The following is a 27,095-nucleotide window of genomic DNA, read 5'->3' as shown; positions in this document are numbered from 1 at the left end:
AAACAAAAGACTCTCCAGAGTTTGTGTGATCCTCGGGATGAATCAGCTAGTGACATGGTGCTGCTCACGGTGGATCACTATTACCTAGACTTCAAGACTACCTTGATGTTCCCAACAACACTGCTCCAAGCATATCAAACACAGCCTTTCCCTTAACCTGAGAACATGACAAGCCTCATCATTCTCAAAAGTTTCCATTCAGAACCAGCAATCGTATCAAATAGACTACATGGCAGCTTTGCCCTGAAGACAGTCAAACAAGAAGAGCAGAGAGAAAAAAAAGAAGAAGTGTAATACTCTCCATGACTGACAGGGGCAGGCCAGGCTGAGGCGAGGAGAAGTGCACCCATTAAAATGTGACCTCCCTAACCTTGACAGAGCCCAGACAGACCCTACTCCCACTCAGCCACCTGCTCCTCATGCCTGGGCCCCTGCACTGAGCCAGAGAGGGAAGGAGTGCAAGAGAGATCGAGACAGAGGGAGATCGAAAGGGAGCTAGTGAGAGATAGTGCTGCTGGGGGCAGGGCATTGTGCTGGTTCATCATATTGAGCGCATCTCTAGTACTCAACCTTGGGAGACAGGGATCCACCAGGCATTACAGCCCAATTCATTATCCTTCCCAAGCCTTTAACAAATCTGAATTCTGTGTGGTTATCTTTTTCTGATAAGAATCAATTTGATGAAAATACCGTTTCAAAGGCTTCCTTGCAGACAGGCCATGCGTAGCCAATGTGATTTAAAGGATACTTATTTTTTTTATCCGGATATTTTCTACCTGCAGGCTGCAATGTATTTATTTGTTGGCTTTATGTCAGCTATTTTCACATAATGGTAATATAAGTAACATTTTAGATCTGTACCATTTTCATTTAGATATCATTTTGATTAACCACATGACATTGACTTTGAGATGAAGACTTCCAAATTAAACTGTTCCACAAAAATGTGCTTATGAAAATCATAACTAGCATGCAGATCAATAGAAATTATACAATAACTTGGCACTCCACATGGAAAAGGTTGCCGACGACTGGTGTAGCCGGTTACAGGCAAATTCAGGAGCTTAACGGAAAACAGCTAGAGGAGGAGGGTCAGGGGGACGGGAACAGGTATAATTCCCCTTCTGGTTAGGCTATACTGATATCTGGCTACCTCTTTAGTAACATGTGAGTCTTCATTTTTAATTGCAGTGCTTAAAGCATCAGACAAGCTCAGCATAGTAGTTTTATTCAGTATAGTAGTCTTTATATATGGAAAAATACACGTTTAAAAATGTTACTAATATTGTTGTTGTTGTTGGGGACTGTCCTACTTCTGACCCTATACTGCATCAAGGACATTCTGTGGTGAATGTCCTGAAAACCATCAATCTGGTGCCTTGTGTGTGTGTGGCATGCGTGATATAACAGCCTGAGGCCGCATGGTAAACGGCTGCCGTCATCTCCACTCAGGTTGGGAGCTGCAGACACACCGTTTCCCTTCCCTCCCCAGGCCAGGGAGACGGATCATGTCTAGTCAGGACTCTATCAGATGACATGTCACAGACTATGATGCAGCATCTCACCAAGCCTAGGAAATACTACTACAGCTCTTCAGAAAACACACATATTTCAGCCTGGTTTCACATTCAAAAAAGGGCTTTGTGAGACTTGCTGAAAAAGTATAGTAGGCCTGTAGAGACAGAGGCTTAAAATAAATACTAGAATGTTTTTATTTCTTCCACATTTTAGTATATCTCTGTGTTGTCATCAGTCATCATCCCACCACACCATTCTCAGAGTGGCTGGCCATCCAGCCATCTGTCAAGCTGGCCCCAGTTCTACTGTACCACCCCCAAGCATTGTAAACACCCCACATCCCGCCTCCTCACTGTGGAATTGAGGCATCCATAGCTGTCAGAGACAGAGTGTAATGACTAAACGGAGGATGGGTGTGTGTATGTGTGGGTGGAGGTTAGCTCCGTCTGACCTCTCTATGATTGCCTTTTTGTTAAATGGAAGGAGGATAGAAAAGCTGGGGTGTTTACAATGGACTACATTTTTTTTAAGGCTAGCTCGGGTAGGTTGGTCACATGGATAGAGTGTGGTGCTGCGGATGCACTAAACATTTGATTCTATTCCACCTTTAATAGCTTCTAAATATATATTTTAACAGCCAAAATGAATAAACGGTGTTCCCATCATTGCTCAGTTAGATCTGCTGTAAGACATTCTCACACACAGGTCGTTATAAATTGGTAGGTTTAGCTATAAGTGTCCAGAGTAGTAGTTGTAGTCTTAGAATTGAAGAGGCAGGATTTCTGCTTGGGTGAGTCTATTTACAAATGGCTTTAAGCACTGGCAGCAATGCACAACTTCAGTCTTTGGGTGACTAATGGTTATCAACACCTGACAGATGTGGGGAAAACGAGGCGTGAGTTTGGTTTCTGGGCAATCAACAACTGAAATTAAAGTGCTGAGATTAGAATTGCAAAACTACCGGTAATTTACCAAAGTTACCAGAATGTTCAGAGAATAGAGGTGAAACAGAGAGAAAACGGAAAGGAAGGCAGGCTAACGTTTTATATCTGTGTCCATATTGTCCATGAGTTTGCAGTGGATAGGTCATATGGTTCAAGAGGAAATAGCCTAATTAATGAAAAAAAAGCATCTAAATCAACAATAGCATGTCAGAAACGTACTTTTCCAACTACTTTTTTCACAACTGCCACTAGTTGTGCCAAAAGAGACATATTGACATAGAACACTTTCTAAAAGTTTTTTTTTTAAATACAAAATCATGCTGAAACCCTCATATTAAAACACCAATGGTATTCAAGTTCTGATAGTTAACTGGTAAAATATAGAAAGTCACCAGTAATACTGTATACCCTCCCTTTGCAACCCTAGCTAGAGTCACCTACATTCAGAAGCCAACACTTTTAAAACAGCCCTTGCGGAGAGCTGACATTCCCAGCCCATAAAAGCAGAGCCGTTTAAAAAGTGCCAGAGGTTGACTTTGCTCAGTGAGGCAGTTAAGGTCAGCCAAAAGTCATCGATTGGATTAAGTGCCTGGATGAAAGCACTTCAATCAATGCCTGCTCTAAATGGTACAGGACAGTGCTCCCTTAAGACAAAACTATGTAGACCAGGGCCGCCGGCAAACGTGTGGCGAGCAGGCATTTGCCACAGCACTTTTCAGTTAAAATAATAATAATAATTATTATTATTATTCAACCTTTTTTTTAACTAGGCAAGTCAGTGAAAAATAAATTCTTATTTACAATGACGGCCTAGGAACAAGTGGGTTAACTGCCTTATTCAGGGGCAGAACAACAGATTTTTACCATGTCAGCTCGGGGACTAGATCTAGCAACCTTTTAAACTCAGCAAAAATGAAACATCCTCTCACTGTCAACTGCGTTTATTTTCAGCAAACTTAACGTGTAAATATTTGTATGAACATAAGATTAAGTAACTGAGACAAACTGAACAAGTTCCACAGACATGTGACTAACACAAATGGAATAATGTGTCCCTGAACAAAGGGGGGTGGGGTCAAAATCAAAAGTTAGTCAGTATCTGGTGTGGCCACCAGCTGCATTAAGTACTGCAGTGCATCTCCTCCTCATGGACTGTACCAGATTTGCCAGTTCTTGCTGTGAGATGTTACCCCACTCTTCCAACAAGGCACCTGCAAGTTCCTCAGCCCTCACCCTTCAATCCAACAGTTCCCAGGCGTGCTCAATTGGATTGAGATCCGGGCTCTTCGCTGGCCATGGCAGAACACTGACATTCCGGTCTTGCAGGAAATCACGCACAGAACGAGCAGTATGGCGGGTGGCATTGTCATTCTGGAGGGTCATGTCAGGATGAGCCTGCAGGAAGGGTACCACATGAGGGAGGAGGATGTCTTCCCTGTAACGCACAGTGTTGAGATTGCCTGCAATGACAACAAGCTCAGTCCAATGATGCTGTGACACACCGCCCCAGACCATGACAGACCCTCCACCTCCAAATCGATCCCGCTTCAGAGTACAGGCCTTGACGTAACGCTCATTCCTTCGACAATAAACGCTAATCCGACCATCACCCCTGGTGAGACAAAACCGTGACTCGTCAGTGAAGAGCACTTTTAGCCAGTCCTGTCTGGTCCAGCGACAGTGGGTTTGTGCACATCGGTGACGTTGTTGCCGGTGATGTCTGGTGAGGACCTGCCTTACAACAGGCCTACAAACCCTCAGTCCAGCCTCTCTCAGCCTATTGCGGACAGTCTGAGCACTGATGGAGGGATTGTGCGTTCCTGGTGTAACTCGGGCAGTTGTTGCCATCCTGTACCTGCCCCGCAGGTGTGACGTTCGGATGTACCGATCCTGTGCAGGTGTTGTTACACGTGGTCTGCCACTGCGAGGACGATCAGCTGTCCGTCCCGTCTCCCTGTAGCGCTATCTTAGGCGTCTCACAGTATGGACATAGCAATTTATTGCCCTGGCCACATCCGCAGACCTCATGCCTCCTTGCAGCATGCCTAAGGCACGTTCACGCACATGAGCAGGGACCCTGGGCATATATCTTTTGGTGTTTTTCAGAGTCAGTAGAAAGGCCTCTTTAGTGTCCTATAAGTTTCCTCTTAGTTTACATAACTGTGACCTTAATTGCCTACCGTCTGTAAGCTGTTAGTGTCTTAACGGCCATTCCACAGGTGCATGTTCATTAATTGTTTATGGTTAAATGAACATGCATGGGAAACAGTGTTTAAAGCCTTTACAATGAAGACCTGTGAAGTTATGGATTTTTTAAAATTATCTTTGAAAGACAGGGTCCTGAAAAAGGGACGTTTATTTTTTTGCTGAGTTTAGCCTAATGGTTAGAGCGTTAGACTTGTAACAGAAAGGTTGCAAGATTGAATCCCCGAGCTGACAAGGTAAAAATCTGTCGTTCTGCCCCTGAACAAGGCAGTAGATCCACTGTTCCTAGGCTGTCATTGAAAATAAAAATTTGTTCTTAACCGACTTGCCTAGTAAAATAAAAAATTAAATAACCACTTGGCTACCTGCCGCCTCAGTCAGTTGGGGCAGTTTTGGTTTAATAAAAATATAGACGCAGAAGCTTCGAAACCTAGCTTCATTACCTAATGATTCATCAACTCACGCACAATTAGTAGCCTATTTGTCCTTCCCATCAGAGTGCTGCAGGTTGTGTGTGTGTAGGGTTGCACATTTTGAGGAATATTCAGAGGTGGAAACTGTGGGAATATATGCAAATTCATATTTATACCATTTAAAATGTAGATGTTTTTTGCATTGGATATACACATTGGAATTTCACATACACTTAGGTTGGAGTCATTAAAACTCGTTTTTCAACCAATCCACAAATTTCTTGTTAACAAACTATAGTTTTGGCAAGTCGGTTAGGACATCTACTTTGTGCATGACACAAGTAATCTTTCCAACAATTGTTTACAGACAGCTTATTTCACTGCATCACAATTCCAGTGGGCCAGAAGTTTACATACACTAAGTTGACTGTGCCTTTAAAGAGCTTGAAAAATCCAGAAAATTATGTCATGGCTTTAGAAGCTTCTGATAGGCTAATTGACATAATTTGAGTCAAATTGGAGGTGTACCTGTAGATGTATTTCAAGGCCTACCTTCAAACTCAGTGCCTCTTTGCTTGACATCATGGGAAAAATCAAAAGAAATCAGCCAATATATATATATATTTTTGTAGACCTCCAGAAGTCGGGTTCATCCTTGGGAGCAATTTCCAAACGCCTGAAGGTACCACGTTCATCTGTACAAACAATAGTATGCAAGTATAAACACCATGGGACCACACAGTCGTCATACCGCTCAGGAAGGAGACACGTTTTTTTCTCCTAGAGATGAATGTACTTTGGTGCGAAAAGTGCAAATCAATCCCAGAACAACAGCAAAGGACCTTGTGAAGATACTGGAGGAAACAGGTACAGAAGTATCTATATCTACAGTAAAATTAGTTATATAAATCGACAGCAAGGAAGAAGCCACTGCTCCAAAACAGCCATAAAAAAAGCCAGACTACGGTTTGCAACTGCACATGGGGACAAAGATGGTACTTTTTGGAGAAATGTCCTCTGGTCTGATGAAATAAAAATAGAACAGTTTGGCCATAATGACCATCGTTATGTTTGGAGGAAAAAGGGGAAGGCTTGCAAGCCGAAGAACACCATCCCAACCATGAAGCACGGGGGTGGCAGCATCATGTTGTGGGGGTGCTTTGCTGCAGGAGGGACTGGTGCACTTCACAAAATAGATGGCATCATGAGGCAAGAAAATTATGTGGCTATTTTGAAGCAACAGCTCAAGACATCAGTCAAGATGTTAAAGCTTGGTCGCAAATGGGTCTTCCAAATGGACAATGACCCCAAGCATGCTTCCAAAGTTGTTGCAAAATGGCTTAAGGACAACAAAGTCAAGGTATTGGAGTGGCCATCACAAAGCCCTAACTTTAACCTTATAGAACATTTGTGGGCAGAACAGAAAAAGCCTGTGGGAGCAAGGAGGCCTACAAACCTGACTCAGTTACACCAGGTCTGTCAGGAGGAATGGGCCAAAATTAATCCAACTTATTGTGGGAAGCTTCTGGAAGGCTACCCGAAATGTTTTACCCAAGTTAAACAATTTAAAGGCAATGCTACCAAATACTAATTGAGTGTATGTAAACTTCTGACCCAATGGGAATGTGATGAAAGAAATAAAAGCTGAAATAAATCACTTTTATTCTGACATTTCACATTCTTAAAATAAAGTGGTGATCCTAACTGACCTAAAACAAGGAATTTTTACTAGGATTAAATGTCAGGAATTGTGAAAAACTAAGTTTAAATGTACTTGGCTAAGGTGTATGTAAACTTCCGACTTCAACTGTTTTTACCACATCATATGAGGACAGAAAGATAAACGTTTTACTTTATCATAAGTAGACATAATTGCAAATTATTAAATCCTTCCAATAGAAATAAAACAATTTAGTTATGAGCTGAAATTTAAATGAATGAGTTGACTCTTCACATGGGGTGATTTCACTGAACAACAAAAGGGAATATTGAATGATCCCCAATGAGCCATCGCATTGCCCAAAAACATTTTCAACATACATCTGTAAAATGATAGTCTAGAAACTAATGCTTTGGTTGTCTTCCTCTCAGGCTTCCATGTCTTCTCCCTGGACCTCCTCAATGTCCACCTCTTGAACATCAGACTGAGGTGGTCCAAGGTCATTGATGACTGTCTTCAGCTCATCTGTAATGTAGAAACCGGTGTGTCTGTTGTCCCTTGCCTGTGCTCTTGTAGAATACTGGTTGAGGAGTGGAGATGATGTAGTTAATTATTCCTTGCCCACGAACATTCGACCACCCATCAAAGATGATTGCAATACAGTCTGCTTTCGCTATGATTTGCTTGACCTTCACTTGAACTCTGCATCCAGCAAATGAGTAGATAAAGCATGTCTGGTTGGAGGGGTGTAAGCTGGGCAAAGAACATTCAGAAATCTCTTCCAATACACATTGCCTGTGAGCATCAGAGGTGAACCAGTTGCATACACAGCTCGTGCAAGACATTCATCAGCCTTTCTCTAACTATGTTCCTCGGTTGAATCCAAAATAAACTTCTGATTCCAGGAGGACCATGAGCTGTTGCGATCGATAAGGTGTCCGATTCATCATTTTCACTTCGAATAGAAGTAGAGGGTTTTTTTCAGTCTGCTGAACTGTAGCCTCCCTACAGTATGTGCACTGTCCCATCTGGCCAGTGGAAATTAAGCGGTAACGTTAGGCATTTCTAACCTAAGCCAATTCATTTGTGTTGAGAAAATGTGAATGTGATCAAATTTGGTTAATATTCAAACTTAGGTTTGCTAGGCTACCTAGGTATTTTCAATCCAATAGGCTAGACTGTGTTAACTTTTTAATTACAGATGCATAGGTCTACATGATGCAACCCTACATAAAGCAAGCTCAGCCATGATAATTATATTTTCAAGTCGCAGTTGGGTCATTCCACCAAATTGGGTGCTTTTTGATTAACATTTTGTTTCACCCAATTTTAACATGGTCATAAAAAGCAAACATGTTCATCTTAATAAAACATGTTGTTTTCCCATCTCAAGATGGGGTTGACACGTGTTATGTTCAACCCACTCAGGTTTCCAAAATAAAACACCAGAAAATGGCAACAAAAAGAAGAGTAAAACAAGCTCACCTGCCTTTTACACTAGGACTTGACTATAAGATGTTTAATGTTTCTTTTGATTTTTTTTTTTAAGGAATAGTTTCACCATATTAAAACGAGAGTTCAGTTCATGTAACAGTATTGACCTTAAAATTAGAATATTTGTTCTCCATCAAATAAATAAAATCGCCAGAAATGACTGTGATGGTGTAAACATGGAGAAATGTTGGGGTTTAGGCAGGTTAAACGCAGTCTTTATTCATGAAAAAAAAATAAAAAAAAGTGATTTACTGCTCTTTCCATGTGGTCTATATTAAAAGTGCACTTAATTTAATATATCGGCTTTTCAATAGTTGTGCACAATCTCTACTTAAAATATCAAAGGGACGCAAAAGGCACTCATTTGTGGAACGACCTAGTTGTCTCTGTAACGGAATCCCCTCAGTTAGTCTAGTTTTAAATAGAATTCATAAGTACAAGGCTGCTGCAGTTTGACAGGGGTTTCATCCTCCTTTGGTCCAGGATTTTTTTAAACTATGTGACCTGGTTAGAAACACTCTGATCCCATCATCATAGCCCATATTAAAGCCATTTTACAACTAATTCAGGGTTCGTACAGACATTGGCAAGTTGGAATTTAAATTATCATTACATTCTAAAATGTCAGAATAATGTGGACATTTCATGAGTAAATAGATTGGATTCATGATTGGTGATTTTCCTACCTGTAGATGTGGCCGATGCAAGCACACACAGCATATACAGTGCATTCGGAAAGTATTCAGGCCGCTTCACTTTTTCCACATTTTGTTACGTTACAGCCTTATTCTAAAATTGATTCATTTATTTTCCCCCCTCAAACTACACACACACACACACACACACACACAATCCCATAATGACAAAGCGAAAACAGGTTTTAAAATAACAGAAATACCTTATGTACATTCGTATTCAGACCCTTTGCTATGAGACTTGAAATTGAGCTCAGGTGCATCCTGTTTCCATTGATCATCCTTGAGATGTTTCTACAACTTGGAGTCCACCTGTGGTAAATTCAATTGATTGGACATGATTTGGAAAGGCACACACTTGTCTGTATAAGGTCCCACAGTTGACAGTGCATGTCAAAGCAAAAACAAAGCCTTCCTAGAGCTGGACGCCCGGCCAAACTGAGCAATCGGGGGAGAAGGGCCTTGGTCAGGGAGGTGACCAAGAACCCGATGGTCACTGACAGAGTTCCAGAGTTTCTCGGTGGAGATGGAAGAACCTTCCAGAAGGACAACCATCTCTGCAGCATTCCACCAATAACAACGTTATTGTAGAGCGGCCAGACGGAAGCCACTCCTCTGTAAAAGGCACAATAGCCTGCTTGGAGTTTGCCAAAAGGCAACTAAAGGCCTCTCAAACCATGAGAAACAAAATTCTCTGGTCTGATGAAACCAATATTGAACTATTTGGCCTGAATACTATGTGTCAGATCTGGAGGAAACCTGGCACCATCCCTACGGTGAAGCATGGTAGTGGCAGCATCATGTTGTGGGGATGTTTTTCAGCAGCAGGGACTGGGATCGATGGAAAGTTGAACGGAGAAAAGTACAGAGAGATCCTTGATGAAAACCTGATCCGGAGCGCTCAGGACCTCAGACTGGGGCCAAGGTTCACCTTCCAACAGGACAACAACCCTAACCACACAGCCAAGACAACGCATGAGTGGCTTCTGGGCAAGTCTCTGAATGTCCTTGAGTGGCCCAGCCAGAGCCCGGACTTGAACTCGATCGAACATCTCTGGAGAGACCTGAAAATAGCTGTGCAGCGAGGCTCCTCATCCAACCTGACAGAGCTTGAGAGGATCTGCAAAGAATGGGAGAAACTCCCCAAATACAGCTGTACCAAGCTCGTAGCATCATACCCAAGAAGTCTCAAGGCTGTAATCTCTGCAAAATGTGCTTCAAAAAGGACTGTCTGAATACTTATGTATGTGATATTTTTTTGTATACATTTTCTAACATTTCAAAATAACAGTTTTTGCTTTGTCATTATGGGGTATTGTGTGTAGATTGATGTGGGGGGGATATATTTAATCAATTTTAGAATTAGGCTGTAATGTAACAATGTGGAAAAGTGAAGGGGAATACTTTCTTTTTGAATACTTTCCGAATGCGCTGTATGTCCATGTAGCAGTAGCATTCATCTCACCATTTCACATGAAGGGTTATTGTATCATGTTTTTAGAACAACAAAATGACCAAAAAAAGAGGTTCATGTTGTAAAGGAAGGTTTTGTACGGAAAGCCAAGTTGAAACCAACATTCAATGTTGTCATCCTCATAATAGCTGCATTTGGTTTTCACGCAAAAAAAACACCTGTCAACTGAAACAGCAGGAAACAAATGAAAGCGGCAACATCTCACACAAAAACTGATCACGAATTAAAATCACAGATAATTATAATTGGAGTAGAAGATACAATAATTGCAATGAGTTTTCAAACACCAAATTGAGGAAATTATTTTCAGGGGCTCCAAATTCAAGTACTTCAAGCACTTCTAGCACCTTGAGCGAACCCTGTGATTAAGCACTGTCATACCCTACACAGGGATTGACATTAAGGTCTGAAAAGCACTTGACCATCAGGCAAGTCAGCAGTATTTTTTGGCTGCCCAAAATTATGGTTACTTGCCCAAAAATGTGACAAGTTGTTTACACGCAGAAATGCCACAACTTATCGGTCACTTAATTACACAACAGGGAGGAATTACGCTTTGGTTCTATTTTAAATATTGAATCACAGCTCAAGCGCAATAGGATAGTGGCTTGCAAGCTGCTCGTCCTGAGCAAACTTAGGCTTTCGGTGTAGTAGGTAAAAGACTTAGCGACACCCCAGGGTAGGACTTTATTAAGACTCGCACACATACAGTGCCTTGCGAAAGTATTCGGCCCCCTTGAACTTTGCGACCTTTTGCCACATTTCAGGCTTCAAACATAAAGATATAAAACTTTTTTTTTTTGTGAAGAATCAACAACAAGTGGGACACAATCATGAAGTGGAACGACATTTATTGGATATTTCAAACTTTTTTAACAAATCAAAAACTGAAAAATTGGGCGTGCAAAATTATTCAGCCCCCTTAAGTTAATACTTTGTAGCGCCACCTTTTGCTGCGATTACATCTGTAAGTCACTTGGGGTATGTCTCTATCAGTTTTGCACATCGAGAGACTGACATTTTTTCCCATTCCTCCTTGCAAAACAGCTCGAGCTCAGTGAGGTTGGATGGAGAGCATTTGTGAACAGCAGTTTTCAGTTCTTTCCACAGATTCTCGATTGGATTCAGGTCTGGACTTTGACTTGGCCATTCTAACACCTGGATATGTTTATTTTTGAACCATTCCATTGTAGATTTTGCTTAATGTTTTTGGATCATTGTCTTGTTGGAAGACAAATCTCCGTCCCAGTCTCAGGTCTTTTGCAGACTCCATCAGGTTTTCTTCCAGAATGGTCCTGTATTTGGCTCCATCCATCTTCCCATCAATTTTAACCATCTTCCCTGTCCCTGCTGAAGAAAAGCAGGCCCAAACCATGATGCTGCCACCACCATGTTTGACAGTGGGGATGGTGTGTTCAGGGTGATGAGCTGTGTTGCTTTTACGCCAAACATAACGTTTTGCATTGTTGCCAAAAAGTTCAATTTTGGTTTCATCTGACCAGAGCACCTTCTTCCACATGTTTGGTGTGTCTCCCAGGTGGCTTGTGGCAAACTTTAAACAACACTTTTTATGGATATCTTTAAGAAATGGCTTTCTTCTTGCCACTCTTCCATAAAGGCCAGATTTGTGCAATATACGACTGATTGTTGTCCTATGGACAGAGTCTCCCACCTCAGCTGTAGATCTCTGCAGTTCATCCAGAGTGATCATGGGCCTCTTGGCTGCATCTCTGATCAGTCTTCTCCTTGTATGAGCTGAAAGTTTAGAGGGACGGCCAGGTCTTGGTAGATTTGCAGTGGTCTGATACTCCTTCCATTTCAATATTATCGCTTGCACAGTGCTCCTTGGGATGTTTAAAGCTTGGGAAATCTTTTTGTATCCAAATCCGGCTTTAAACTTCTTCACAACAGTATCTCGGACCTGCCTGGTGTGTTCCTTGTTCTTCATGATGCTCTCTGCGCTTTTAACGGACCTCTGAGACTATCACAGTGCAGGTACATTTATACGGAGACTTGATTACACACAGGTGGATTGTATTTATCATCATTAGTCATTTAGGTCAACATTGGATCATTCAGAGATCCTCACTGAACTTCTGGAGAGAGTTTGCTGCACTGAAAGTAAAGGGGCTGAATAATTTTGCACGCCCAATTTTTCAGTTTTTGATTTGTTAAAAAAGTTTGAAATATCCAATAAATGTCGTTCCACTTCATGATTGTGTCCCACTTGTTGTTGATTCTTCACAAAAAAATACAGTTTTATATCTTTATGTTTGAAGCCTGAAATGTGGCAAAAGGTCGCAAAGTTCAAGGGGGCCGAATACTTTCACAAGGCACTGTAGCACCAAATGTGACATCTGACCACCAACATTTTTCACATGATTCTAAAATCGGTACGCACTCGGTCCACAAATTACGTTCAGAGGTGCTAAGTAATCTTGGTCAGCAAACGCAATTGGTGAGCACTGGAATTCTTTGCAGTTTTATTGATTTCAGGTATAACATTTATTTTAATCACCTGCCTTAATGGGGTAACCACAGAAAAGGGTCAACTTGCCCAGTTGTCATAAATTGTCCACCTTTCACTTTAAAAATGGGAATAACAGTAACCAGAAAACAATATCACCAGGGGAAACTTTAGAGCGGGCTCAAGTTGCCCGACTGCTCAGTTCAGTTTGCACCAGGCAATAGGGCAACCCTCAATGTCTCTTCTACAACTTAGGTTCCATAATTTTAACTGGTTACCATCAGGATAAAAAAAATCTCCCCACCACTCTGAGACCTGTGTTGCTACCTCTGATATAGACATCAGGCTGCCGAGTCACAAATCTTCGCCAAGACTGGCTGCTCTCTCCTGACTCAAGTGTAAAGTGTAAGTGTAGAGACTAAGGAATCTAGACTAGAGGAACACTTCAAATTGTAACAATCTTTCTAGCCATGCCTCTGGTTTCCACCTTTCAATACAGGCTTGACGGATGGATGACAGATTGAGTGGACTAAAACAATCTTTAGTGTCTTAAACGCACGAACAGGCTCTCAAAGGACCCCCTCCCCCCTTAAGTAGTGCCCAAACCAACAGTGCACGAAAACAGAACAGAACACACACACACACAGGGGATGAAAGACACCACACTAATGACAAGGTACTACTCCGTCCACTAAATGCTTTAAAGATTGAGCTGGGGAGCCCTTGAACCTCTGCCCCTCCCAATCCCACCACAATTAGCCAGGCCTGAGAGACCTCTGGCAGCCTGCCATCTTCAAGCGATACAGCTCCAAATGAAAACAAGAGGCACACACACACACCAACACTGGTTTCCTTTAATCATCCTCTCACTACGAGATCAGCCACATGTTAAAAGAGAAGCATATTAAAAGCCTAACATAAAAACGAGTTAAAATGTAGGCTAATACTGATTTTTCCCATTCCGGACATGGAGGATGAGATCCACATGACAAATGTACAACAACAAACTAACGTCAGTCAATAAAACCTTTTGATCCGTTAATTTGAAAGAATTTGTTTTAAGACGATTTTGATAATGGAATTGTGCGTCTTTTAAAACTAACCCCATCTTATAATCCATTCTTCTGACAATAGAAGGTCAAGATGACGTTTCTGTCTTAGTGGCCGCACACTAACCCATCCCCTCCTTCGACTAACACTTCACCTTTCACCTTCTCTCTACACTCCCCAGATGCCCACTCCCATGAAAATCAATCCCCTTCACCACATCAGAGAGAGTCAACATACTCCTCATCTCTCACACCTATGAAAACCCCCACATCTTGACATTTCTAGAAATGGAAGATAGGGTGAAGTGAGTGACAGAGGAATATCAAAATGAGAAAGTAGCAGTAAGGAATATTTCCTATGCAACAAACAGTATATATAAAAAAAAAAAGCATCTACAGAAAAGGCATGCTTCCCAGCCGAAACAGTTCGGAAGAGTTTGTGCATATATTATGATGCGAGCACACTTGTTCGGTTCACCTAGCCGACTTCGGCTAGCCGCCAGCCGAACTGAAGCATGCGGACGCCTTAAGCGACAGGTTTGCTCACCGTTCTCCTTCTCCTCTTCGGGGGACTTGCTGATGGACTCTGGGAGGCCCAGGCTGGCTGCGGTGGGCATGGGCCCTAGGAGGGAGACCAACGATGGGCCTCTGCGTGGAGGTCTTTCCTCGTGCCTCTCTCCATACCCTTCCTCTTCCTCTCCAGGGAGAACCTGGTCACACAGGTCCTTGTTGAGGTGCTGGGCCACAGCTTTCAGCTCCTCGTCCTCCCTCTCCTGCCAGCCAGGAAGAGATATTTCATCATCATCATCATCCTCTTTTTCCAGGGGATCTAGGAGGGGGAGAAAAAGAACAAGACATGTACTTCCGTTTCGTCATGAAACTGACAGCTAAATTATCTGACATGATGCAGAAAATTATTTCCTCAATAATCCTATGGTACTATTAAGCTGTCAAAGTATCATCATGATGACAGCCCTCTTAGTGTTGATAAAAGCCCAGTGTGTGTGTTAAAATTTGGACTCCCAGCCCAGGCAGAGGAGCAACAGGTCTGCCAGTCAGACAGCCAGAGGCCTCCCCTGCTGAAGGCCATGCAGTGGACAAAAATGCAACACAACCAGCTAGAGGGGTGCAGATGGTTAGAGAGTTTAGCCCATTACAGTTAGACAGCAAAGGTGTGTCATAACATTCTCATTTGCACTTTGAGTGAACATCAAATTTGGTCACCTAAAAAAACAATTTCTGTGTATTTAGAGAAGTTTCAGGCTCTAGCGACAATAGACTGTCAGAATACGGAGATATTCCCTCCTCAACAGGGGGTTCTAGCTGGAGGACTGGCATGGCTGGCGAGCGCAGCAAGACCCATCTGTGCCATACCGGTTTTTGCATAGGACCCATACATCATTCTCAACTTGGGCCGGCTCTGCTCCATCTCAATCTCATCCTGGTATTCATGGATCTCGCCTGTTGAGATAAAACCCAAACAACTCTGCTGACTCCACTCTAACTTTATACTCTTTGGAACTTTATGAAGAGTTTAGTTCAAACTTGACTAGACACGGATCATAATGGTACCTTGAACATCACCAATCTTCTCCAATTCTTCCTCAAGCTAGAAGAAGAAAAATACACAAAAAAAGAGCAGCATGTGAATGAAAAAAAGACAACCGTACCACATTGGGACAAAACAAAGGTTAAAACACGGGACAAGATAAATAAACAAGGGCGGTACAGTGTATCCTCTCGGCAGTTCCTCCTCACCAGCTTCATTCTTTTATTCCTCTGGCCAGCGATGAAAGAGGGCGGGTCACATTCCTGGTCGAGATCCACTTTTATGAACTCCTCAATGGTCAGCTGACTGTTGGGCATGTCCTCAAACTCATTCAACCTGAACCATGAAAAATAATAGTGTTAGTGTACTCCTCATAGAGATTAGTGAGAACACGCAAGGCTAATCAGATTTCCTTTGGAGGATGCAGTAATGTGCTTCTCAAACAGCTCTCACCTCTTTCTTAGTGTGGCCTCACACACCTTCACTACACTGATGATTTCTTTGATGGTACGGCGGAACTTGTGCATGCGAGCAGCGACCAACAGGGCTGAGAACACAAACAAACGCACAGGTGAAACACACTATCCATCCCACACACCTTGCCAACACTTATATTTACAAATGTACTCACCAAATGTTGTGTAATATTCATGTAATAACGTCATAATACCCTATTAATGATAATCTAAGTCATTAGATAAATCATCAATTCAGTTTTACAGTAACCCATGCTACTGTGCATAGAGTCAGTTACAAAACGCAATGTCTGTTTAAAGACGGATGTACGATTCCGTTTTTACACAAGCAGTTTGAATCATCTGACGTTCTAGTAGCTGGCTTTTAGCAATCCCACAGTCTCGCTCACACATTCACTTCCTATTGAGTAAGAAGCTCATCTAAACTTTTCCATCCTTCATGTAAGCGAATCCTCTCAATGATTAATGATAAGCAATTAATTATTCAGATATTGCAGCTGCAGAGGAGAGAAAGGGAGAAAAGTGAAAATAGGAGCGTAAATGTCCACATGCCCGGGGAAGTTGGCTCTTCAGTTTCAAGATGTCTTGCCAGCAATACATCCGAGCAGGGTTTTGTTCAGGTCCAGTAAGTAGGGAACAGACTGCAGTATACACTGACGCTGATTGGAGCCTGTTATGAGCATTACTTGTGATTAGTGGTCACCTATTAACAAAGGTCACCTGTGATTGTAGCAAATTCTGACATAGGATTACAGTTCCCTGTAGTGTGGGATACCAGTGGACATGGTTCCCCTGTGGTTTCTGTTATTTATGATGAGGGTTAGCCTACCTGTGATTGTGGTGCTAACGTGTGGTGTGATTTAACTGTTGCTCATGGTTACCTGCGCCACACAGTCCTGATGGCCTCCGTCCAGTGTGAATCAAGTCCCTCTTCATCCTCTGCAGCTGTCGCAGTGCTGTCATGGACACCTCATGGTTTTTCTCCCCAAACTCCAGCATGTGAGCAAAGCAAGGGATGTACAGGCAGGGGTCTAGAATGAGAATGATACACTCTTCAAGATCCAACCAAGACAAGCAATATTAATATGCTAATATATACATTGCAGATGTCTCAATGATATACAGGGTTTACAACTCTGTGTAGACTACATTGATCAGAAAGTGGTATGTCTTCTTTAATGAAAATATAATAAGTACTGGATATCGTCATACCATTCCCAGTGGATCACATTGTGACCAATAAGAACAAATAGTTACACTTAGTTGTGTTGGATCAAATGATCTCTTAGTGTACAGTTGGGATAGAGAAAGCATGGTGTCAAAATTGTAGGTGCGCCCATGCAGCTGGGGATCCGGAGTGCCCTGTGAGAGAAAGACCGCCAGAGTTCGAGTGGGGCAGAAAGTTTCCTATGCTCAGGCAGTGAAGAGAGTAGAGGATAGCCCAAAGGTGAGTGATTTGACAGGGATATAAATAGCAGATAAATATTTGGTGCAAGTAATTTTAGTACAGAAGATCTACAGGAAGTTGAGAGAAGGGGTTCCATTCTCCCAGGCAGATGGATGGGATCATTTAGGGCCGAAGTACTGGGATGGTGTGGTGGGTGTTTGTGGATAGTGTTTAGGTATAGGGTTAGATGACTGTGCAATTTTCCCTATTCCCCTTTTGTTTGTGACCAAAATGTGCAGTCCGCACCCCAACCTGCGTCTAGTCTGACAAAAATGTACATCAAGAAGACAAATTATCCCTTTGGCAGCAGCAGAGCCCTCTGACTGGTAATAGGATATGGCCAGACCCCAACCCCTGTCCCTAACCAACCTCATCGAATCTAACATGGCTGCTGGGCTGGCTCTGTTCAAGTTAATGAAGTAAACTTCAGGAACTATCCCCTCTATGATCTAACGCGCCCACATTCACCCAAGGTAAACGCCAGTGTGGTCTCGTGCCCTCAGATTTTGCACGTGCCATGCATCCAATAAAAAAGAGATGCGGCTGATGTTAACTCAGCAATACAAAAAAGGAAATAAAGGTTAAAGCTCAACTAATTTTGCGACATCCCAAACTTTGTCTAATTTCTGACGAATGGAGCTATTACACAACTAAATCAATCGGATATGACATGAACAGTTTAAAGCAAAATTACACAGTGATTACACAAACTATAATCAGTTATTTAAAATTAATGTAGGCTATTATTACATCAGAAACAATGACCGGGTTATTTTCACTGTAACAGTTTATGTCAGTCGGACGCTGCAGTGAATTTGAGTGGGAGCTGGTGAGTTCCTTAATTTTTTTAGCTGGTGAGTGGCTTGGGGGAGGCTCTTCTGGGCGTCTGACGTTGACGGTATGTGTAAATCTGATTTGTTGGCAGCGAGCTGGGCGTCCGAGAGGATTACACCAAAAATAAATAAAAAATAGACAGCAACTAAAACTCTCGCCCCGAAAAATGACCATTCACATCGTATCCAGACTGCAGCTAATGAGTAACCCACGCCTTGTCCTAGTTGATAAGTAGCTTTTGGAGAAAAACATCTGCCAGTATTTGCTCAGGAAAACAGCGGACTCTAAGCGAGCAACGATTATTTGGATTTACCATCTGTTCGAAAAGCGAGAACATAATACGTTTTGGGGAGACAACTCAGCGGCAACAAGAGGATGAAATGAGAAAGAGAAAAAAAGTATTCAGCCTCAAGTTGGAATTACAACCCAATTGGACGGATATTGTTTATGTTGCTCTTACAATTGATTCGGGGTTAGTAGACTTCATAATCGCTGAATTTATGCAGCATAGTTCTATAAATGACACGATTTGTATATCAATTGTCAACGCAGAATAATAGCTACTACAGTAGATCAGAGTTCGTGGTTTATTTATAGGAAAGGGATTAACGCTTTGTGTGCCGATGCCAACAGCAGATTGCAGGTTGCTCCATCATGGTCGGATCATGAAGTGTTTGACTTTTTTACTCTTACTTCCAGAAACACTGAAAAAGTCTAAAAAGACTGGGAGAAACACAGGCAGGTTACCAGTATGCTATGAGATTCTAACCCTGTCCCTGAAGAAGAAGATGGCTGCAGAACTGTACCCTGCGACCACCAATCTAACCAACAACGGTACTACGGTGACCGCCAGTGACAAGAAAAGCGATGTGCAGGTCACCCAGTCTACAACCACTGCAACAACACCGACCACCCAGCAAAACATAAACAACAACAACGTCGATCCTCCCAGCTGGCAGTCCTCTCACCCCACGCTACGGGAGAGGTAGTCTCAACTATTTACGTATTAATTATTTATATTTAGTAAAAGTTTGACTTGGTTTACAATAGCCTATTATGTCGTTTATGTCCATAATTAGAATCACATCGTGCAGGCTATAATATATGTATGACTGGCAAAAAACAAGCCCTATATGGAATAGCCCAAGTTGTCATTATACCTAATTGATCTTCTCCCTTCTAGGAATGCCTTGATGTTCAACAATGAACTCATGGCCGATATACATTTCATTGTTGGTCCCCCTGGTGAATCTCAGAAAGTACCAGTGCACAAGGTAAGCTCCATCTCCAGTTGAAAAAATAAGTTAACTTTTCAGAAACATCACAAATATGATGAGTGACTAATGTGTCCGTTTGTCTTTCCCTCCAGTATGTGTTGGCAGTGGGTAGCTCCGTCTTCTGTGCCATGTTTTACGGGGATCTTGCAGAGGAGGAGTCCGAAATCCATATCCCAGACGTGGAACCTGCTGCTTTTCTAATTCTGCTGAAGTAAGCCACTCGCTCCTCATACTAAACCAATACTATACATGACAAGCACAATGTCACTTCAAAATAAATGATTACTCAGCCAAAGCAAGACGGGTTAAGTGCCAAAATGCTAGAGCACCAAAGGGCATGGGCAGTAGTGTAGAGCACTGTAATTTCAGGTTTCTTTGCTCTTTGTTCATCTTGAAAAAAATATTCAAAGCCAATGATTTACCCGAAGGTAATAGGCAGAAGAGAACATAAAATGGCTCTTTTTGTTGTAGATTCTATAACAATGCAAACCGAAACCAATGCAATGAGACATTGCTTCTTTTTTATCCCCTTGAGAAAATAGGGCAAGCTGTGCCAAGTCCTCTACCTCTTTTCTTCAAAATAATATCTATCCCTATTCTCCACACGCTGGTCTGCCTTCTTTACTAAACCAGAATCTCATTCTCCTCCTCCATTTTGTTCCCTTCAGTTACATGTACAGTGATGCGATAGACCTGGAGGCGGACACCGTGCTGGCTACCCTGTACGCTGCCAAGAAGTACATTGTACCAGCCCTGGCCAAGGCCTGCGTCACCTTCCTGGAGACCAGCCTGGAGGCCAAGAACGCCTGTGTGCTGCTGTCCCAGAGCCGTCTGTTTGAGGAGCCTGAGCTGACACAGCGCTGCTGGGAGGTGATTGACGCCCAGGCCGAGCTGGCCCTGGGCTCCGAGGGCTTCTGTGAGATCGACCTGCAGACCCTGAAGATCATCCTGCAGAGAGAGACTCTCAACACCAAGGAGGTGGTGGTCTTTGATGCCATGATGAGCTGGGCCACAGCTGAGTGTAAGAGGCAAGGACTGAGGGCAACCACCCACAACAAGAGATCTGTCCTGGGCAAGGCACTCTACCTGGTGCGCATCCCCACTATGACACTGGAGGAGTTTGCTGATGGGGCGGCCCAGTCAGACATCTTGACACTGGAGGAGACGCATGACATTTTCCTGTGGTACACAGCGGCCACCAAGCCCAAACTGGACTTCCCACTGGCACAGAGGCAGGGCCTGGCGCCCCAGAGGTGCCACCGCTTCCAGTCGTCAGCCTACCGGAGCAACCAGTGGCGCTACAGGGGCCGCTGTGACAGCATCCAGTTTGCAGTGGACAAGCGGATCTTTATCGCTGGACTGGGTCTGTACGGGTCAAGTGGCGGAAAGGCTGAGTACAGTGTCAAGATTGAACTGAAGCGGCAAGGGGTGACCCTAGCACAGAACCTGACCAAGTTTGTGTCGGACGGATCAAGCAGTACATTTTCTGTGTGGTTTGAACACCCAGTTCAAGTGGAGCAGGATGCCTTTTATACGGTGAGTGTCGTGCTGGACGGGAATGAGCTGAGCTATTTTGGCCAGGAGGGCATGACGGAGGTGCAGTGTGGAAAAGTGACTTTTCAGTTCCAGTGCTCCTCGGACAGTACCAACGGGACTGGGGTGCAGGGGGGACAGATCCCGGAGCTGGTGTTCTATGCATAAGCTGGATTGGTCATAAGGAGAGGTAGAGAACATATAGACCATACTGTACATCCATATGTTGCAGCCTTATAAATAATGTAGCATTAAGACACTAGAGTGTCAGACTAAACAAAATACTATTTTTAAGTCAAGGAACGTTTTATCTTATTTATTTCAAATAAAAATGTTATTTGTATTATTTTAATTAACGCTGCAAAAAGCAGTCCCTTGTAAAAAAGTCATATTGCACTTGTGGACAGTCTCTGCAATGTTGTTTTGTACATAAAACACAGTTAAATGGTTTGCAGCTTGATGCTGATCAACCATGATGTTCCTGTTTGAGAGCTTACAAACCTGCAGAAAATCATAAACATTTTGTGAGAAGCCACAGATGTTGCTGCTCATTATTATACAATTCACCTGCATGTGTGAAATCTGTTGTTTTGGTGGGATTATTCAGTGTCTAGGTACACTGAGGAGTGCTACAACCAAACTGGTAAAAGTGATGTCATCATGACGCGAAGTGACCAATTTTAGCTCAGACTTTTAATGAATGGTAAATACTGTAGGTGTCCTCAGCAAAAAAAGACAACACTTCAACCAACAGCATTTGTCCGAAAACACTCATTCAACTGTATAGTTCTTTGTTTACAATAAGAACAAAGAGAGTATGGGAGGCAGATGATGGGTACCTATGGCGGGGGCGTTGATGCAGAGCTCTCTGGCCAGCACCAGAAAGGTTCTACCCAGGATGTAAACATTTACCTGTGGGGGAAAGACAGGGAAGAGATTAAGACCAGAAATACATGAAGGTAGTGCAACTGTCACTGAAACCCACCCTGTCAAGTCCACAATGTCCTCGTAAGGATACATGATCCGGAGTTACATAACATGAGTAGCGTGTGATCAAATCTGGTATAGTAAGTGTAACTTAATGCTTAGCTGGCATACTATCTAGAAAGCCCAGTGATTTTCCAGACCAGGGGATGACTAAAGCTCTAGTTTCTAGCCCAGCTCCGTCTCATTCCCCCAGGCTAACGCTCCAGACCTTAGGGGGTTTGGGTCTCTACCAGACACAGACAAGCTTTCACTCTTGGGTCTATGGCAGCCACAGTCTGATCTATTTTAGGAGACGGGTTCCGATTAAACATTTGTACACACAACAAATACATTGTTAGCCAAGCACCATAGCAACCAACAGTGGAGGTGTCACATGTCAATCCAGACAGAGCCTGGGGCAGCCTCCACCGGGATCCTGTCCATTTCATAGTGTCCCCGGGGATTAGAGAGCACACGCCTCGGATGATGGGGATGTAGATCACCATGCATTCCCATGGGAGGGGGGGGACTACTGCACTGGCCTGGATGAGGCTCCACAAATGGGGGATTTGTGGAATATCTACACATAGCACACTGACCATAGACTGGACAGGCACCCCCATTCCACTCCTACCCTTCAAATACCAGAGGGGTGGGTCAGCTCTTCAAGGACAGCTGGGAGCATAAAAATAAAACTGACCAGCAGTGTCTCTGAGAAATGTCCCTCCACCTTAACACTGACTTATATGCATAAAAATGGACCTATATTTATACAGTCCCTGGCTTTAATTACAAAGCACAACATACTGCACGGGCCAACATCCATCTTGTTGGATGTACTACTCATGGTCAATGTGGGCATGGGATCATGTATAATTTTACAACAAAAATAAGGAAACAACTTTGATGTTCAATCATATTCATGCGACTGTTCAATCATATTCAGAAACGCTTTAATTTCTAGAAATTAGGGATAAATGTCAAAGTGCAAAATCTCGATCACAGTGTTGAAAAAAGTATAGTGGGGCAAAAAAGTATTTAGTCAGCCACCAATTGTGCAAGTTCTCCCACTTAAAAAGATGAGAGGCCTGTAATCAATTATGACAGACAAAATAAGGGAAATCGCATAGGATTTTAATGAATTTATTTGCAAATTATGGTGGAAAATAAGTATTTGGTCAATAACAAAAGTTTCTCAATACTTTGTTATATACCCTTTGTTGGCAATGACAGAGGTCAAACGTTTTCTGTAAGTCTTCACAAGGTTTTCACACACTGTTGCTGGTATTTTGGCCCATTCCTCCATGCAGATCTCCTCTAGAGCAGTGATGTTTTGGGGCTGTTGCTGGGCAACACAGACTTTCAACTCCCTCCAAAGATTTTCTATGGGGTTGAGATCTGGAGACTGGCTAGGCCACTCCAGGACCTTGAAATGCTTCTTACGAAGCCACTCCTTTGTTGCCCGGGCAGTGTGTTTGGGATCATTGTCATGCTGAACGACCCAGCCACGTTTCATCTTCAATGCCCTTGCTGATGGAGGTTTTCACTCAAAATCTCACGATACATGGCCCCATTCATTCTTTCCTTTACACGGATCAGTCGTCCTGGTCCCTTTGCAGAAAAACAGCCCCGAAGCATGATATTTCCACCCCCATGCTTCACAGTAGGTATGGTGTTCTTTGGATGCAACTCAGCATTCTTTGTCCTCCAAACACGACGAGTTGAGTTTTTACCAAAAAGTTCTATTTCGGTTTCATCTGACCATATGACATTCTCCCAATCTTCTTCTGGATCATCCAAATGCTCTCTAGCAAACTTCAGACGGGCCTGGACATGTACTGGCTTAAGCAGGGGGACACGTCTGGCACTGCAGGATTTGAGTCCCTGGCGGTGTAGTGTGTTACTGATGGTAGGCTTTGTTACTTTGGTCTCAGCTCTCTGCAGGTCATTCACTAGGTCCCCCCGTGTGGTTCTGGGATTTTTGCGCACCGTTCTTGTGATCATTTTGACCCCACGGGGTGAGATCTTGCATGGCGCCCCAGATCGAGGGAGATTATCAGTGGTCTTGTATGTCTTCCATTTCCTAATAATTGCTCCCACAGTTGATTTCTTCAAACCAAGCTGCTTACCTATTGCAGATTCAGTCTTCCCAGCCTGGTGCAGGTCTACAATTTTGTTTCTGGTGTTCTTTGACAGCTCTTTGGTCTTGGCCATAGTGGAGTTTGGAGTGTGACTGTTTGAGGTTGTGGACAGGTGTCTTTTATACTGATAACAAGTTCAAACAGGTGCCATTAATACAGGTAACGAGTGGAGGACAGAGGAGCCTCTTAAAGAAGAAGTTACAGGTCTGTGAGAGCCAGAAATCTTGCTTGTTTGTAGGTGACCAAATACTTATTTTCCACCATCATTTGCAAATAAATTCATTAAAAATCCTACAATGTGATTTTCTGGATTTTTTTTTCTCATTTTGTCTGTCATAGTTGAAGTGTACATATGATGAAAATTACAGGCCTCTCTCATCTTTTTAAGTTGGAGAACTTGCACAATTGGTGGCTGACTAAATACTTTTGTGCCCCACTGTATATAGAAAATTAGTGTAGGCCTACTCATTGGATACTCACCTGCAGGAGGTCGCTGAGGTCAAGCAGCATGTCTGTGAATGGGATGGCTTATAAGTCAATAAAACCACAAGATAGTAAGAAGTGTCACCTTGGTAAATATATTTAGCGACAGCTTCTGGGGGAATCAACCACCCCGTGACCTCTGAACTCCCCCCAGCACTCACCCCCATTAGCTTCTAGAGACACCCGTCTCCTGCGACCAACACACCCCCTGCATCAGTTTCTGTGGCGACAGGTGCACCCATCCAACGGCAGCCAAAGTAGATTTTGAGACAACCCTTTTTAAAAAGCCTCACAATGGGGTTATGGTCAACACTGAAATGGGAAAAAATAATCCCACACAGTCTGGAGATGAGATTACGGACGACTCCCTCAAAATCGGTCATCATAATAATAACAAGTTCCTCAGAGATAATAACAGTCACTTAAAGCAATGCCATTTCAGTAGTATGGGGAAGGAGGGAGGGAGCTTACTTCCAAGCCCTGCCTGTGAAACGTGACGGTTTCATTATGATGTGAAAACTTGGCTGTCATTCATCAAGATCATGGATGTGACCATAGCCTAAACCTTTACCAACAACAGCACCTGTGGGAACGATCCCACTAAATGTATTAATTGATGGTCCCCTGAGCCTCCATCACAAATATCAAGACGTCCCTCCGCTGAGCTACATGCTATTTCAGCTGTTAGACACACTGAACAAGATTTGCCTCGTGTCCTCATTCTCAATTTATCATGTCAGTCCTCTGTGACAGTACTAGACTGTTCCCCAGCTGTGGAAAAGGAAGTAGAGCTATTTTTACTTTATCAAATACTCCATCTCCAACAAACACTGAAACACACACACACGTTAACAATGTAAACAACAAACACTGAAACAAACACACGTCAACAATGTAAATAGGGAAGGATTTGCTCTAGCATTCTAGTACAGTTAAATTGTTCACAGCGGTCTAAGGCACTGCATCTCAGTACAAGAGGTGTCACTACACTCCCTGGTTCGAATACAGGCTGTATCACATCCGGCCGGGATTGGGAGTCACATAGAGCGGCGCAATATTGGCAAAACTTTGTCCGGGTTTGGCCAAAGTAGGCCGTCATTGTAAATAAGAATTTGTTCTTTACTGACTTGCCTAGTTAAATAAAGGTTACACACACAGAAAAAGTTATTTTGTTGGCATTTACGTATGTCCCCATTACCAGAGAAACATAATCAAAACCTACTTATTTCACTTACTTGCTGTGTTGTTCCGTTGTTCATTTGTTCAGTCGTTTCATTCTCAACCAGGATTTCATCATACATGTCAAGCAGTGAAGGTTCAGCTCTGTCTGTCTGTGGCCTCTTCTTCTGTGCGCACTGTCACTGTGTCCGTTTCCATCTTGTCCAGCTCTGTCTGTAACATTCCACCTAAAACCTGTTTGTCTGCATCCAAGTAGCGGTCCTTGTGCCTAGCATCGAGCATGGGGGCGACACCGTAAAGAGGCTCAGAGAGAATGCCACCGAATCGCTTGTTCACAGCCTTGAGTACTTTTGTAAGTTTTAACCCCACGGTCTGTGTCGGCAGTTTTGTTGAGCAGGCCTTTCAATGCCATGACAGAGGGTATCACGTCTGCTGCAGTCGACTGGCTTATTTCTCGAGTCAGTTGTTCAAATGGAGCTAGAAGTGTGTTCATGTTTCAAAACATGTTCTCAAATGCCATTGAAATGGCAGCAGCGGTATGAGAACCAGCACATTCTTAAACATGCAATACGACTTTCCTCTGTACGAAATCCTCGTCGACCCACTGTGCTGTCACGACTCCGCATGCTCATGGGGCTGACATCGCTGGTCCAAATGTCAGTCGTGATGCTCATGGATGTGAGTTTCAACAATACTGTGCAATTCCGGTAGGGCAATATCTGAAAAATAGTGAGTACCGGGGCTTGACCAGTAGGCGAAAGCCAACATCATCCACGACAGAGAACGGTTGATTGTCAAGGGCAATGAATTCCATTATCTTTGCTTTAATGGATTTCACCTTTCAGTTGTCTCGCTGAAATTCTTACTCATATATATATATATATATATATATGACTGCTCGACTTGAACTCGTTTAGTTGTTGGAAGTGTGCCCTTAGTATTTTTCTGCTTTTGTTCTGTGTTGCGCTGTATTTGTGGCGTCATTACGTCATCTACTTACGTTATGTAGGCATGAACGTCAGCTTAGACATCGGTTTTGCACATCAGCGTTAAACTAGACATCGGGCCAATGTTGGCACTTTTAGCTAATATTGGCCGAGTCCGATATGCTCACCGATATATTGTGCAGCCCTAGCATTGAGCACAACACAACCAGGGCATTAACACAATTCATGCCCAAAACTACTACAACTCCTGGAGATTGATGCTACAGCTAACGTTACAAATATAAAAAGTTGTTATTGTAGTATAAACATTTTCCATTCCCCTTTCACTTCACTCATCTCCTTCC

General features: G+C 43.0%; 1 protein-coding gene and 1 pseudogene across 3 annotated transcripts in view; one reads left to right on the top strand and one right to left on the bottom strand.

Moving 5' to 3' along the window:
* Positions 1–27,095, bottom strand: part of LOC110497824 (transcription factor IIIB 90 kDa subunit-like) — a 50,516-nt pseudogene that overhangs the window by 20,759 nt on the left and 2,662 nt on the right. The window contains exons 4-11 of the transcript XR_016488961.1: positions 24,623–24,654; positions 21,875–21,947; positions 16,826–16,975; positions 15,922–16,015; positions 15,678–15,804; positions 15,492–15,528; positions 15,294–15,380; positions 14,467–14,748 (exon numbers count right to left, since the gene is read on the bottom strand). The product of XR_016488961.1 is annotated as a transcription factor IIIB 90 kDa subunit-like (transcript). The remainder of the gene's footprint in view (positions 1–14,466; positions 14,749–15,293; positions 15,381–15,491; positions 15,529–15,677; positions 15,805–15,921; positions 16,016–16,825; positions 16,976–21,874; positions 21,948–24,622; positions 24,655–27,095) is intronic.
* On the top strand, positions 18,278–21,570 carry LOC110497823 (BTB/POZ domain-containing protein 6-B). Of its 2 annotated transcripts, XM_021574241.3 has the most exons (5): positions 18,278–18,697; positions 18,925–19,210; positions 19,409–19,499; positions 19,595–19,713; positions 20,171–21,570. In XM_021574241.3, the coding sequence occupies exons 1-5, from the start codon at positions 18,673–18,675 to the stop codon at positions 21,201–21,203; spliced, it is 1,554 nt and encodes a 517-aa protein (XP_021429916.1). In that variant the 5' UTR covers positions 18,278–18,672; the 3' UTR covers positions 21,204–21,570. The 2 variants fall into 2 exon arrangements, with proteins under 2 accessions (XP_021429916.1, XP_021429915.1); XM_021574240.3 differs by lacking the exon at positions 18,278–18,697 and having other exon boundaries at positions 18,705–19,210.

The sequence above is a fragment of the Oncorhynchus mykiss genome, chromosome 19 (assembly GCF_057628025.1).
Source record: "Oncorhynchus mykiss isolate SJ-2025 chromosome 19, ASM5762802v1, whole genome shotgun sequence".
Taxonomy (NCBI): domain Eukaryota; kingdom Metazoa; phylum Chordata; class Actinopteri; order Salmoniformes; family Salmonidae; genus Oncorhynchus; species Oncorhynchus mykiss.
The sequence above is the reverse complement of the archived record's forward strand: the minus strand, read 5'-3'. Positions and strand labels throughout refer to the sequence as shown.